A 16,425-nucleotide genomic window follows, 5' to 3' on the forward strand; every position below is an offset into this window, starting at 1 on the left:
CTGGGCACTACGGGACAATTTAGCATGGCCAATCCACCCTAACCTGCACATCCCTGGACACTACGGGACAATTTAGCATGGCCAATCCACCCTAACCTGCACATCCCTGGACACTACGGGACAATTTAGCGCAGCCAATCCACCCTAACCTGCACATCCCTGGACACTACGGGACAATTTGGGGCAGCCAATCCACCCTAACCTGCACATCCCTGGACACTATGGGACAATTTGGCGCAGCCAATCCACCCTAACCTGCACATCCCTGGACACTATGGGACAATTTAGCACAGCCAATCCAACCTAACCTGCATATCCCTGAACACTATGGGCAATGTAACATGGCCAATCCACCCTAACCTGCATATCTTTGGACTGTGGGAGGAAACCGGAGCACCAAGAGGAAACCCACGCGGACACAGAGAGAACATGCAAACTCCATACAAACAGTCACCCGAGACTGGAATTGAACCTGGCTCCCTGGCGCTGTGAGGCAGCAATGCTAACCACTGAGCCACTATGCCGCCCAATCTGAGGCCACCTTGTTGGGATGGGTTCAGAAAGTGTTGGTTGAAAGCGGCCTGTGAACTTTGACCCAGTGTCCAAGGGAGGCCTGTTCGCCCTGGGAAATGTAACCCTCAAATCCAATCCCAACTCCTACTCTGATGGTCAGGGGCTCCACTTGAATGTTGTGGGCCTGCAGGTTTGGAAAGGCTCCATTAATTCTTCACCGCAGAGGGCTGTTTAGTCTACTCAAGAATAGACAGGTTTCTGTTCAGAAAGGGGCAAAGGCAAGGAAATGGAGTTGAGGATTATCAGATCATTATCATGATCTCAATGAATGGTGGAACAAAGTCAACAGGCTGCTCTGCTCCTGTGCCTCCTGGTCTCATTAACGTTAGTGTTAGTTAATCGGAACCTCAGTCCAAACTTTATAGAGTCTCCCGAGACACCACAATATACACCTATTCTCCCCAAGCTTCAAGATGATTGGTTTTAAGTGACACAAGTATCCGCTTAAACCAATTATAGAGTTAAAATACTGGAATACAATGCTCATGAAATGTTTTCTCATAAATAAACTACTTAGCATCAAATGGATTTTTTTTTTCTGTTGCCGTAATTATTAATTTTTCACATCAATCCTTCATTGTGCGCATCTTCCACTCACACCTCTGTACCTTCCCTGGGGTACAACAGGCTGTTGGCGTTGAGGCTGTTGTAGAAGTGATTGTTGAACTGGTTCAGGACTGAGGAGTATCCGTAATGGTTTGACGTTCCCGGGTCGCTCCATTCCGAGCCGGACTGGCCCAGGATGTTGCCGGAGGGCGGGTAGGAGCTGAACCCCATCATGCCCTGCCCCATTCTCTGGGAAGTGTCACTGACCAGTCCGAGGGGAGCTTGCCTCCCGCCTGGCGGGTTGTTGTACGTGGACATGCTGGAAATGAAGTTGCTGAGGCAGGGAGCCGAGCCGGGAGCCGGAGACTTCTTGTCTGGAGACGTGCCCGTCCGAGCAGAGGAGGGGTCCGGGATTCCGGGACTCAGGGGGGCCTTGTGGGGGCCGTCATCCGGTTTCTCGGCTCCGAGACCGCCAGCGGAGGCGTTGGGGTCAGACTTCCTCTTCCTCTTGCGCCGGAAGTTGCCGTTGTCGAACATTTTCTCGCAGTTGGGATCCAGAGTCCAGTAGTTTCCCTTCCCTGCAAGATGTGGGAGGGGGAGGCAAGAGAGAGAGAGAGAAAAACACACACCGTGAGGCATCAAGAGGCAGTGAACTGGGTCAGGCCCAAAGAAATAAAAAGCACAGAAATCCATTTCCAATTCAGGAATGGCTTCCCTCAGTCTGAACACTTCCACAGCAAACATTGTCCCCCTTCCTGGTTAACGTGCTGTTGTAAACATACGCCTGTTCCTTAAGCCAATCTCTCTCCGCCCATGGGCACAACATGAAGGTCTCGACATGCTTTTCCAGAACCTCAAACGTGTCAAAACATTAAAAAAAAGAAAAGCCCTCACTTCCCTCTGCCTTCCCTTTCCTAACCCAGCCCAGTGGTGCATTAAAGCCAAAAGCTCAATGCTGTCCAAACTCCCGCTCTAACCTCACCTCCTCACCCCACTTGCCCTTGGTGTTGCTCTGCACTGAGAAGTTTGACCCTTCAGCATCTGGGCCACTTCATGTAGAATACAAGGTGAAAGCAGTCTCCTTAGGGAGCAGCAATATTGCTGTGACATTGATGGGTGCGATGTCGCTCTAAAGCATTGACCACCAGCACGTCAGAGACATCAATAAACTCAGTGTCGTGCCGTTACACCTCAATCAATGTCTTGCCTGTGAAAGGCTGGCGCTGAACAATGAATGTGTGGCCAATGTTGCTTTCACAAGTCACAGATCAATAACGTATTCCTTTATTGGTCAGAGTATTGAGTACTGGAGTTGGGAGGTCATGTTGCAGCTGTACAGGACATTGGTTAGACCACTTTTGGAATATTGTCTGCAATTCTGGTCTCTCTCCTATCAGAAGGATGTTGTGAAACTTGAAAGGGTTCAGAAAGTGGAGTCGCAGGTAGATAGGATAGTGAAGAAGGCGTTTGGTATGCTTTCCTTTATTGGTCAGAGTATTTAGTACAGGAGTTGGGAGGTCATGTTCCTGCTATACAGGACATTGGTTAGGCCACTGTTGAAATATTATGTGCAATTCTGGTCTCCTTCCTATTGGAAAGATATTGTGAATCTTGAAAGGGTTCAGAAAAGATTTACAAGGATGTTACCAGGGTTGGAGGATTTGAGCTACAGGGAGAGGCTGAATAGGCTGGGGCTGTTTTCCCTGGAGCATTGAAGGCTGAGGGGTGACCTTATAGAGGTTTATAAAATCACGAGGGGCAAGGATAGGATAAAAAGACAAGGTCTTTTCCCTCGGGTGGGGGAGCCCAGAACTAGAGGGGACAGGTTTAGGATGAGAGGGGAAAGATATTAAAGGGACCTTAGGGGCAACTTTTTCACATAGAGGGTGGTACGTGTATGGAATGAGCTGCCAGAGGAAGTGGTGGAGGCTGGTACAAATACAGCATTTAAAAGGCATCTGGATGGGTATAGAGGTTTAGAGAGATATGGGCCAGGTGCTGGCAAATGGTACTAGATTAGGTTAGGATATCTGGTTGGCATGGACAAGTTGGACCGAAGGGCCTGTTTCCGTGCTGTACATCTTTATTACCGAGAGCGACATAAACCGACTTCAAAACCATAAGGTGACTTACCTGGGTCATCCTCATCTCTGGGGACTTTCTTGAAGCAATCGTTGAGGGAGAGATTGTGCCGGATGGAGTTCTGCCAGCCGGCTTTGCTCTTGTTGTAGAAGGGGAAGTTGTCGGCCACATATTGATAGATCTGGCTGAGGGTCAGCCTCTTGTCCGGCGCTCCGTGGATCGCCATGGCGATCAGAGCCGAGTAGGAGTATGGAGGCCTCACCAGCTTCAGCAGCTCCTCCTGGTTGGGGATGGAGAGCCAGCCCAGATCCGAGCCCCCCAGGCTGCCACCGTTGGGGATGAACTGCCTGGGCATCCCGTAGGACTGCGGGATGAAGGGGCTGCCATTGGACCCGGGCAAGTATGACGAGGGGTTCATGGGGGGTCCGTTCAGCCAGAGGTAGGGGTTGCTGGATGAGCCGTAATCCTCAATGTCATAGTTGGATGGCCGCTGGGCGTTCTGCTGGTGGAAGAAGTTTTCACAGAAGATGTTCAACTCTGGGGGCTCCTGACCGATGCTGGGGAACTGGGGACTGCATCGAGGAGGCGACTGTGTTTGCAGGTCAAATGAACTCATAATCTCTTTCAGGTCAGGCAAGGTTGAATCAACCTGCAGACTCTGTTGCAGCAATTAAAGTGACTATTAAAGTGTTTGCACCTTGCACCTCCTACTTATACACCTGTCTCCCCAGGGATCAGTTACATAACTCCACCCAGGGCCCACACTGATTGGTGCCGACGTGACCCAGGTAAAATGTTGATGGTTCAGTTTCTCCCTTATCATCAGTCCATTCCCCGTGAGCTGGTGTGTTATTTCGAGAGGGGGATGGGGAAGAAACAGAGAGAAAAAAACCCAGTGATTTATTTACACTGTGAACATGGACACATTGCCCGAAGCATTCTGTAATCAAGAATTGCTCTGCGAGCTCTTGCTCAAGAGTCAGTCAAATGCCTTATAAATAAAAATCAGAATAGGACAGGGCTTCACTTGAAATAAATTTTGTTTGTGCAAAAACGTTCAGCGATTTCAACAAACTTCTCTCCACAGAGCTTGAGGGCCAGATTTCAAGTTGTTTTAACTCAACAAACTTTCACTCTGATTTCTCTCCCCACTTGTTGCCCCCCCCCCCCCCACCTCAAATGATTAGCAAAGTGTTTTACCCTGGGGGAAGTGACAATAGATGCAACAGTGCGATACCGGACAGGTTTTGAAAGAGGGGAAGATGGGAGAAGTGGGTTAAAGCAGGCACCCGTTGACAGGTGAGATAACATTAACCTGGACAAACGAAGACATGAGCCGTCACAAGACAATGCAATCAGGAGTCTAATGTTTGCTAAAATAACAAATTAGCTCCCACTGCAGCTTCATAACTTTGACTGCAAAGCTAATGCCAGTTAAAGCAGCACATTTAAAGACTTTATAATCCTGACAATAATTAGGGCACTGTTGATCGTTATAGCAAACACTACAGCCATAACTGAAACCCTGACTTTCTTCATACAGCACAGAAACAGACCTTTCGGTTCAACTAGTCCACGCCAAACATAATCCCAAACTAAACCAGTTCCACATGTCTGCACTTGGCCCATATCCTTCCAAACCTTTCCTATTCATGTACTATTCCAAACGGCTTTCAAATGTTGTAACTGTATCCATGGCCAACACTTCCTCTGGAAGTTCACTCCACACACCAGCCACCCTCCGTGTAAAAAAAAATTGCTCCCATGTCTTTTTTTAATCTCTCTCCTCTCAACCTAAAAATGTGCCCCCAGTCTTGAGATTCCCCATCCTTGGGAAAAGACAACTCCCATTAACCCTATCTATATCCCCCATTCTTATTTGCCTGTTCTCCCTACTTCACTGCCACGGATGCTGACATTTGCTCGATATCAGTGTCTCCTTTCCTGCTGCCCGTATCCAAGTAACTACTTAACCCTTTCAGTCCCTGCTGCTCCAGGCAGTGGCCTTTGGTGGCTTGTTCGAAGTGGAGGCTGGCCTGGTCATTGTGGCAGAGTAAGATCCCATTCTCGTACATCTGGGGTCATCGGGTCATCGAGATGTACAGCACGGAAACAGATCCTTCAGCCCAACTCATCCATGCCGACCAGGTATCCTACACTAATCTAGTCCCATTTGCCAGCACTTGGCCCATATCCCTCTAAACCCTTCCTATTCATATAACCATCCAGATGCCTCCCACAAACACTGTTTGATATTTAGAATCGATGGCTAATTATTTGTCTCTGGGTGAAATGCTGGCGGTGAGTGTCTGTCAGTGGGGACTGAAAAGGGTCAAAGTGAGACCATCTCAACCTTAATTATAATGATGAGAAAGCAAAACTCATCGAAATAGGATTGTTTTCATCATAAATCATCACCCATTCCCTCTTGTCACAGTTTACATCAATGCTGAGGGACTGAGTGTCACATAATCCTCTGGCAGTTGGAGAATATTTAGTATTTAGTATAAGTAATGTTCATTGACAATTTTACCTCAACCTTCAGTAGCTGCCTGCTCCCACCGTAGTTTGGAATCTGCTCAAGACCACAGAGTTTAGCTTCATCAACTCTGCTTCTGGCAGCCAAACACACAAATACAATTAAATGGAGAACTTGCCAAAGCAAAAGGGAACATCTCTCTCTTGCTGCCATGGTTAAGAAATGGCTTTCTCGTTCGCCGCTGTCTCTCAATCCCTCGCAGCTTTTGTTCCTTAATAACGCTGACTCTCACTGCGCTGCAACTCCATGCCATCTCACCCCATGTGGTCACGGGCCACTGAAACACCGGGCAACCCTTTTACTGCCCACGCCCTGGAAGCATAACCATAGAAAGACCATGACGTGGAGGTGCCGGTGTTGGACTGGGGTGGACAAAGTTAAAAAATCAAACAACACCAGGTTATAGTGCAACAGGTTTATTTGGAAGCACTAGCTTTCGGAGCAGCCTGATGAAAGAGCAGCGCTCCGAAAGCTAGTGCTTCCAAATAAACCTGTTGGACTATAACCTGGTGCTGTGTGGTTTTTAGCAAAGAAAGACCTGCATTGTTGTATGGCCTGAAAGCCCTCCAGATCGCCTTATGGCTAATCGGGCGCATTTTCTGGCCCGCTCGCCTGTTGAATCTGTGCACAGCAAGATCCCATAACCAGTGAGCATGCTCCTGTGCCAGAAGCTGCTGGAGAAACTCAGCAACATCTAGCAACATCGGTGAAGAGAAAGCAGAGTTTAACATTTCGAGTCTTTCAATAAATGTGAGTGTGACCTCTGGGGACAACGTCTGGATTTTAGCGGCAGGGAATATTTTACAACTACCCGAGAACAGAGAGAAATATCTCAACTTTCTTCATTGTCAGGAAGCCAGGAGCCAGCCTGTGTAATGTATTGCCCTCTAGTGGCCTTCCTCTGCACCAACAAAAGTATGTTCCATTGAGAGACGTGTAGCTGGGAAAACACTCACCTGTACGATATTGCTAGGCAAAAGTGACGACTGCAGATGCTGGAGATTAGAGTCAAGATTAGATCAGTGCTGGAAAAGCACAGCAGGTCAGGCAGCATCCGAGGATTCGATGTTAGAGATGGTGTAGAAATACTGTCTGTTGAGAGTATGAATTCTTCTTAGGATTTTGTACAGAAGGGGTCCTTTGCAGTTCTGAGAGAGTGTGGCCCTCAGTTGAGGCATAGCTGATGAAGGGTTAGCCCAAATGCATTCCTGATGAAGAACTCCTGCCCGAAACGTCGATTTTCCTGCTCCTCGGATGCTGCCTGACCTGCTGTGCTTTTCCAGCACCACACATTTTGACATTAAAGAATCCAGGCTGTGTGCATTAATCTATGTGTGCATTAATCTACGTGCACATTAATCTATGTGTACATTAATCTACGTGTACATTAATCTACGCGTGCATTAATCTACGTGTACATTAATCTACATGTACATTAATCTACTTGTGCATTAATCTGCGTGTGCATTAATCTATGTGTACATTAATCTACATGTACATTAATCTACGTGTGCATTAATCTGCGTGTGCATTAATCTACGTGAACATTAATCGACATGTACATTAATTTACGTGTGCACTAATCTAACTATGATTCTGTTCAAGTTCAACGTAGTTTTTCCATATTTTCTCACCTCAAATGATCCACAAATGCTTTCCGAAAGTATTATGCTGGGTGCCACTACTGTTAGTGCTTTGTGAATCATTTACTTTTAGTAAATGGGACCATTTATAGTCTAAAACCTCTCCCAACAAGGAAGTACGCTGGCTCAAAATGGCCGCAATGGTCATCTGATCAGGTTGAGCCAAGTACATGAAACTATCAATAAATAGAGTTAAAAATCACACAACACCAGGTTATAGTCCAACAGGTTTATTTGGGAAGCACTAGCTTTCGGAGCGCTGTTACTTCATCAGGTGGTTGTGGAGGACACAATTGTAAGACACAGAATTTATGGTAAAAGTTTACAGTGTGATGTAACTGAAATTATACATTGAAAAATACCTTATGTGTAATTTCAGTTACATCACACTGTAAACATTTGCTATAAATTCTGTGTCTGACAATTGTGTCCTCCACAACCAGTTGATGAAGGAGCAGCGCTCCGAAAACTAGTGCTTCCCAATTAAACCTGTTGGACTATAACCTGGTGTTGTGTGATTTTTAACTTTGTCCACCCCAGTCCAACACCAGCATCTCCAAGCCATCAATAAGCAAGAAATATTCTAAGACATAAATAACATCGATATATTGCTGCACAAAACTCCGAGCTGCGTCTCTTGGATGATTCACGCCTTCGTTTGGGAGTTTCACACTTTGGGGCAAATATCTCACCACTGTGATATCCAGCTTGGAAAAAACAGAAGGAGATTTACAACTGAACTGCATTTCAGGGAAACAGCCTCTGGGCAGAGAGAAGGGAGGTGGGTTTGCAACAGTAGAACAACAGTTAGTCTCCATGCATTTTCTCCCAGGCTACCAAATAAACAGTGCCTGGCAATTAAGGTGAAGTTGCTCTAGCTGTCACTCATCATCACTCATTTAAGATGACTCTCTTGCAATCTCGGGGTGACGTCGACGGGGCTGTGTCACACTTTACAGCAGGTTTTGGTCACGGGAAGGGGGAGGGTAAGGCGTTGGTGTGGCAGCGCGCCCCTTTCCCGACGGCAAGTCCCGACACCTTCCCAGATGCTCCTCCTCCACTTCGGACGGTTTTGGGCCGGTGATTCCCAGGTGTCGGCGGGAATGCCGCACACGCATAGCTGAGTGTTGGTGGTTTACACCTCAGGCAAGGGGAAGCGTTGAGAAGGTGAGGCCTTCCTGCTCACCTCAGGCAGTGCAGGAAATGAACCCACGCTGTGGGTGGTGCTCAGTATTGCAAACCAGCTAACTGGGCCAAAGGACCATCACTCAACCCCTAAGGGGACTGCCTATTAAATCAGGCACTCAAGGACTGTACAAATTGCACTAATGCTGCCGATTCAAGACGTGGATTAATTAACTATGGACTCAGATTAAAACCTAACAATACAGGGACCTCAATTTGTCTAAAACTGTTTATTCATGATCTTATTTATATGAGGGAGTCGCCCCTTTTAAACGTCATGTCATGATTTGCTATTTTTCACAGGATTTGAAAGTAATTAAATTCTTCTCTTTTTGCCCAAGCAAGTCTTGTGATTGGCTCTTTAATTTTGATCCAGTGCTACTTTTCAATGGAAGTGTGATATAACGACATGCGAAACAACAATTAAACATCTTTGCTGTGTCCCACGAAAGGTTGTTGGAAAGAAGAGAGAAAATTCAGGCCTCCACACTAGTCATAATATCTCAAGTAACTCAACAGCATGGGGGTTTGACAACCCCCCCCCCCCCCCCTCCCCCACCACCCCCCTTCCAGAATCCACTATTCTTTGTTGAATTTATAGTTTCTATTTGCTTTTCTGTAACATCTTTGAGAAAAGGTTCAATTTTCTTTACTACCACGAAAGAGTAAAAATAAAGTTGCGATAGCTCTGCATTCTCATTAGAGAGAGAGAGAGAAAGACATTCTCAGCTGAGAGAGGTTGGCATGGTAGCAGAGTGGTTAGCTCTGCTACCTCACAGCACCAGGGACTTGGGTTTGATTCCACCCTCGGGCGGCTGTCAGTGTGGAGTTTGCACATTCTCCCCGTGTCGATGTGGGTTTGCTCTGGTTTCCTCCCACAGTCCAAAGATGTGCAGGTTAAGGTGGATTGGCCATGGGAAATTGTCCAGGGATATGCAGGCTGGAGGATTAGCTCTGGGGATAGGGTAGGGGTTTGGGAGGGATGTTCTTCAGAGGGTCAGGCTTGGTGGGCTAGTTGTGACCTCATCCTGCACTGTAGATTTTTAACTGGTGGTGGTTTAACATGGTGAGGGGAGAGGTTGAGAAGGAGAATCCTTCATGGAATCTCAGCCAGTGCAAAAAATGAACCAATACTGTACGCAGGCATGCAACTGATTATGCTGCCACTATCATAAAGCTATACTCAACTGTATTGTACTCTAACACAATTTGGGCGGCACGGTGGCACAGTGGTTAGCACTGCTGCCTCACAGCGCCAGAGACCCGGGTTCAATTCCTGCCTCAGGCGACTGACTGTGTGGAGTTTGCATGTTCTCCCCGTGTCTGCGTGGGTTTCCTCCGGGTGCTCCGGTTTCCTCCCACAGTCCAAAGATGTGCAGGTCAGGTGAATTGGCCATACTAAAGTTGCCCGTAGTGTTAGGTAAGGGGTACATGTAGGGGTATGGGTGGGTTGCGCTTCGGCGGGGCGGTGTGGACTTGTTGGGCCGAAGGGCCTGTTTCCACACTGTAAGTAATCTAATCTAATCTAATTTGCAACCTCATGGTCCATCATAACACCTCACTCAACCACTACCAGCAAGCTAAGGAATCAACTCTGTTCGATGAGCAATGCAGGAACAGCACTGGGCTAAAGGTGAGGCACCAACATGGTGAAACAGACTTACTTGTGAGCCCAATCAGCATTGGCAGCAAGTGATAGTCAAGGTTAAACAAATCCACAACCATCGGATCAGATCTAAGCTCAGTAGTCCTGCCACATCCAATCCTGAATGGATGGTGGGCAATTAAACAACTCGCTGGAGGAAGAAGATCCACCAATATCCTCATCCTCAAGGATGGAAGATCCCAGCAGATCAGTGCAAATAAAATGGCGAAACATTCAAAACAATCTTCAGCCAGAAATGCCGAGTGGATGATCCATCCCTGCCCCCTCCAGAGGTCCTCAGCATCACTGCATGTGATATCAAAACTGGCTGATAATGCCGGTGTGAGCACAGGATGTGAGCCCTGAGAACATTCCGGCAATAGTACTGAAGACTTGTGCCCCAGAACTTGTTGCTCCCCTTGCCAAGCTCTTCCAGTGCAGCTACAAGACTAACACCTACCTGACAAGGTTGAATTGTGTCCAGATATGCATAAAGCAAGACAAATCCAACCCAGCCAATAACTGCCCAATCAGCCTACTCTCGATCATCAGTACGGTGATGGAAGGTGTCATCAACAGTGTTATCAAGCAGCACCTGCACAGCAATAACCTGCTCAGTGACGCCCAGTTCCACCAGGGCCACTTATCTGCAGCCTTGGTTCAGACATGGATTCCAGAGGGGAGGGGAGAGAGAGAGAGACAGTCCTTGACATCAAGGCTGTATTTGACCGAGTGTGGCATCAAGGAGCCCTAGCAAAACTGGAATCGAGGGGTATCGGGGGAAGACCCTCCACTGATTGGATTCATATCTGGCACAAAGGGAGATAATTATGCTTGTTAGAAGTCAGTCATCTCAGCTGCAGGAGTTCCTTGACCCAATCTTCTTCAGCTGCTTCATCAATGAGAGCTTCCTACCATCATTAGGTCAGATATGAAGATCTTTGGTTGAGACTTGTACCATGCTCAGCACCATTCATGACTCCTCAGGTACTGAAGCAGTCCATGTTCATATGTAACAAGACCTGAACAGTATCAAGGCTTACCAAGTGGCAGGTAACATTTGTGCCACACATATGGCAGGCAATGACTATTTCCAAAATAAAAACTCAGAATCTAGCTATCATCCCTTGACATTCAATGAAATTACCATCACTGAATGTGCCACTATCAACATCCTGCGTGTTAGCTTCGATCAAGGCATGAATGGAACTAATCGTATAAATACTGGGGCTCCTGTAACAGGTCAGAGGTTAGAAATGTGCAGTGAGTAATTCACCCCCGACTCCCCAAAGCCTATCCGCCATCTGCAAGGCTCAAGTCAGGAGTGTGATGGAATACTCCCCACTCACCTGGATGGGTGCAGCTCCAACAACACTCAAGAAACTTGACACCATCCAGGACAACACTCAAGAAAATTGGCACCACATCCACAAACATCTACTCCTGCCACCACCAATGCTCAGTAGCAACAGTGTGTACCAACTAAAAGGTACACTGCAGAAATTCGCCTTCCAAACCCATGACCTTTGCCATCTAGAAGGACAAAGGCAGCAGATACAGGGGAATACCACCACCTGTATGGTCCACACTCACCATCCTGACTTGGAAATGTATCACTGTTCCTTCAGTGCAACTGGGTCAAAATACTGGAACTCCCTTCCTAAGGATCTACCTACATTATGTAGAGATTCAAGAAGACAGCTCACCACCACCTTCTCACGGGCAACTAGGGCTGGGCAATAAAATACTGGCCCAATCTGCAATGGTCACATCCTCTCAGTGAAAACATTACTCTACCATTTATTTCCTTTCCTTTGACATTAATTATTTTAATGTCTTTTTTACTTTCTTCAGGGGTCAGTGATAATGGTTTCCTGCATCTGAAACTGAAGGACCTCAGGAGTGTAATGGAATACTCCCTGCTTATCACAATTAGTGCAGTTGTAACAACATTCCAGGAGTTAAAGATTCCGAGGAATGAGTGAGAGGTGAGGCCATGGAAGGATTTGAAAGATGGAATGAGAATTTCACAATCCAACAGTGACTGGGACCCAATGTAGGTCAATACAAGGATCCACACATGACTGGGACACAGGCAGAAGAAGTTTGGGGATGCACAAACCAATGGGTGAGGGGGGCAAGCATAGAATACGGTGAGATCAGCTGGAATATTTTCAATAAGGCACCTCATCTTCCGCCTCGTGACCCTCCAACCCCATGGTATTAAAGTGGACTTCACCACTTTCCTCATTTTCCCTCCCCCACCTTACCCCAGTTCCAACCTTCTAGCTCAGCACCATCCTAATGACCTGTCTCACCTGTCCATCTTCCTTCCCACCTATCTGCTCCACCCTGCCCTCTGACCTATCACCTTCATCCGCACCTCCATCCACCTACTGCACTCTCAGCTACCTTCCCCCCCAGTCCCACCCCCTCCTCCCATTTATCTCTCCACCCCCGAGGCTCCCAGCCTCATTCCTGATAAAGGGCCTTTGCCCAAAACTTCAATTCTCCTGCTCCTCGGATGCTGCCTGACCTGCTGTGCTTTTCCAGCACTACACTCTTGACTCTAATCTACAGCATCTGCAATCCTCACTTTCACCTGGGGCTGTTTTCTCTGTCAGAGGCTGAGGGGTGACCTTATAGAGGTTTATAAAATCATGAGGGGCATGGATGGGATAAATAGCTAAGATCTTTCTCAGGGATAGTGGAGTGCTAGAACTAGACGGTATAGGTTTAAAGTTAGAGGGGAAAGATTTAAAAGGGACCTAAGGGGCAACGTTTTCACACAGAGGGTGGTGCGTGTATGGAATGAGCTGCCAGGGGAAGTGGTGGAGGCTGGTACAGTTACAACATTTAAAAGACATCTGGATGAGTATATGAATAGGAAGGGTTTAAACAGATATGGGCCAAGTGCTGGCAAATGGGACTAGATTAGGTTAGGATATCTGGTTGGCATGGATGAGTTGGACTGAAGGGTCAGTTCCCGTGCTGTACATCACTCTGGCTCTACTTTGGACGAGCTGAATCTTGAGTTAGTGTGAGTGAGAGCCACAGAAATTGGTGAAATGAAGCAGCAGTGAAGTGGGCTGAGACAGGGAACTGGCCTTTGTGACAAGGTGAAAATGTGGTCAGGAGCTGAATTCCAGATCTAGGTTACAAACAGAGCAGACACAACAAATGCTGGAGATGACAGCAGGCCAGACAGTGTCTGTGGAGAGAGAGCAAGCTAATGTTTCCATTTTGGATGAAACAGACATTTACACTCAAAACGTTAGCTCGCTCTCTCTCTCTCTCTCTCCATGGATGCTGCCTGACCCACTGTGATCTCCAGCATTTGTTGTTTTCAGAACAGATTCCAGCACCTGCAGTGGTTTGGCCTTACAAGCAGAAGTGGTCCACTCTGAGTTGTGATGGAGTGGCCTGGAGTCAAGAACTCAGCTGGTTAGGAGTAAGGACAAAGGGTTTGTCCTCCCATCTCATCCTGTGAGTTACTTTAAAAAGTAATGACAGAATATTTTTGCAACATTCCAATGCAATCTGTGTGTTTATCCCATGTGCCCAATCATGGTGCTATCCCTGCTATACTCAATGGAGTTTAGAAGGATGAGGGGGATCTCATTGAAACAGAGTGGATGTTGGGAAGATGTTTCCATTGGTAGGAGAGACTAGGACCCGAGGGCACAGCCTCAGAGTAAAGGGAAGACCTTTTAGAATGGAGATAAGGAGAAACTTCTTCATCCAGAGAGTGGTGAATCTGTGGAATATCTTTGCCACAGAAGGCTGTGGAGGCCAGGTCATTGAGTATATTTAAGATGGAGATAGATAGATTCCTGATTGTCCAGGGGACCAAGGGTTTCGGGGAGAAAGCAGGACAATGGGGTTGAGAAACTTATCAGTCATGATTGAATGGTGGAGCAGACTCAATGGGCTGAATGGCCTAATTTCTTCTCATGTGTTTGATGGTCTTCTGGTCTATGCTAGCATTTATTTTAATGTTAATATGTCTGTAGAATATATGACTATTTATTTTGACAGTTTATTTTAATGTTAATATGCCTGTAGAATATATGATTATTTATTTTGACAGTTCAGAAGGGATAATTTCAAAGAAGAATTGAACTGCCTTCAGCAATTAATAATGAATTTTAATAAAATCTCAAAACTGGAAGCAAACACGCATAGAAAAGAGTGAGAACTACAGTGGATATGTATTTAATGCCAATTGGATCCATTTGCTACTGGTTTCTTCTATGTGGCTGTCTTGTTCCCACCTAATTATCTTCTTCTGTCTCTTTGTTTAATGCACGGTTGATCTACTCTTCATTCTTCACACAAATGACAGATTAATTACAAAGCTTGCTTCACCAGCTTTGCTGTTTCTTCATTTGCTGCTGAATTTCTTGATTTTTTTAATCACCTCTCTTTGTCTGGCTGTTGTTCCATTCTGTTATGATAATTCCTTTTAAATCACTCATAAGGAACTAAACTTTGAGTCCAAAACAGCAGGATTGATCCTCACATCCTGACATTCAAAGGATAAGGGTTGCTACCTTATAAATATTGATGCTAACATACCAACAAAGGAGCAGAAGTAGACTATTTGCCCCCAGTGCCTGCTCCACCATTTAATTAGATCATGGATGGTCTGACGGCAAAATTTCTACCAATCTGCAAAAACATTTCATCATCTGTTCCTAAGTTTATAAGACAAAGGAGAAGAATTAGGCTATTCGGCCCATTGAGTCTGCTCCACCATTTGACCATGGTTGATCTGCTCCTCACCCCCATTTTCCTGCCTTCTCCCCATATCCCTCCAACCCATTACCAATTAAACATCTGTCCAACTCCTCCTTAAATGTACTCACTGTCCCAGCATCCACCACACTTTGGGGCAGTGAATCCCACAGATCCACAACCCTCTGGGAGAAGTAATTTCTCCTCAACTCTGTTTTAAATTTGCTGCCCCTTATCCTCTCTTCCCAGAATGCACCACAAGAGGAAGCATCTGCTCCACATCTATTTTATCCACACCTTTTATCATCTCGAATACCTCAATTTGATTTCCTATTATTCTTCTAAGTTCCAGAGAGTATAGGCCTAAACTGTTCAAGCTCTCTTCGTACGACAAACTCCTCATCTCTCGAATCAATCTAGTGAACCTCCTGGCTAATGACCACCATCATTTAAGTCACTCAGGCATCCCCAGGGTATAGCATCACCATTCTCATGTTGTAGTTGCCCTAGAATGGTGGCTATGACATCACAAGAGAAGGGAGTCAAGCGTGTGGTGCTGAAAAAACACAGTAGGGCAGGCAGCATCTGAGGTGCAGGAGAGCCAATGGTTCGGCAGGAAGCCCTTCATCAGGAATGAGGCTTGTGGGGCAGGGGGAGGTTGAGAGATAAATGGGAGGGGAGTGGGGCTGGGGGCAAGGTAGCTGGGAATGTGATAGGCAGATGAAGGTGGGGATGGGGGTGATATGTCAGAGGGGAGGGTGAAGCAGATGGGTGGGAATGAAGGACGATGGCCAGGTATGACCATTCAAGGGGGCAGTGCTGATTTGGAGGCTTAAGACTAGAATAAGGCAGGGTGAAGGGGAAATGAGGAAGCTGGTGAAATCCACATTGATCCTGTGTGGTTGCAGGGTCCCACGGTAGAGGAAGGACCTTCACACTATTGCAACAATACTGATGCTAGCTCTTCCCATGAACTGATTCCCCTTCGCTCTCATCGTTCTCTTCTCAAGGTCCTCACTTTTAACTTGGAAATATAGGGAGCGATTTAGGGGGCAGGACGGGTTGTGCCTGGGGCACTACTTCTGGGGTTAATCTCGGTGAAGTGCCTGGCTTGTGACTCCAGCCCATGGGTGGGTAAAGGGCTCTAACAGAGCTGGTAAGTGAGGAATGGGCAGAGGGTGAAGAGATGGAAAAGGGTACAGGAATGGTGAGGAGGGGGAGGGAGGTAGGTGTGCAGAGGGTGGGGAGAATCCTGCACTGAAATCGGTCTCCGCCCGCATCCTGCCTTCACCCAAAGAGGGGGTGATCAAACATAACCAATGACATAGGTAGGAGGAGCGCTGAGGATGTTAGGCAGGCTTTCAGGGAGCTAGGTTGGAAGCTCAAAGTTAGAACGAACAGAGTTGTTGTCTCTGGTTTGTTACCCGTGCCACGTGATAGAGAGTCGAGGAATAGGGAAAGAGAACAGTTAAATG

General features: G+C 46.8%; 1 protein-coding gene across 1 annotated transcript; it reads right to left on the reverse strand.

Moving 5' to 3' along the window:
• Positions 1-453: 453 nt before the first annotated feature.
• LOC122547927 (forkhead box protein I1-ema-like) lies at positions 454-3,883 on the reverse strand. Its single transcript, XM_043686486.1, has 2 exons — positions 3,253-3,883; positions 454-1,697 (listed from the first exon to the last, which is right to left on the reverse strand). Exons 1-2 carry the CDS (start codon positions 3,815-3,817, stop codon positions 1,168-1,170), a joined length of 1,095 nt encoding a protein of 364 aa, XP_043542421.1. The 5' UTR covers positions 3,818-3,883; the 3' UTR covers positions 454-1,167.
• Between the last annotated feature and the right edge of the window lie 12,542 nt (positions 3,884-16,425).

Source organism: Chiloscyllium plagiosum, unplaced genomic scaffold, assembly GCF_004010195.1.
Source record: "Chiloscyllium plagiosum isolate BGI_BamShark_2017 unplaced genomic scaffold, ASM401019v2 scaf_9993, whole genome shotgun sequence".
NCBI lineage: Eukaryota > Metazoa > Chordata > Chondrichthyes > Orectolobiformes > Hemiscylliidae > Chiloscyllium > Chiloscyllium plagiosum.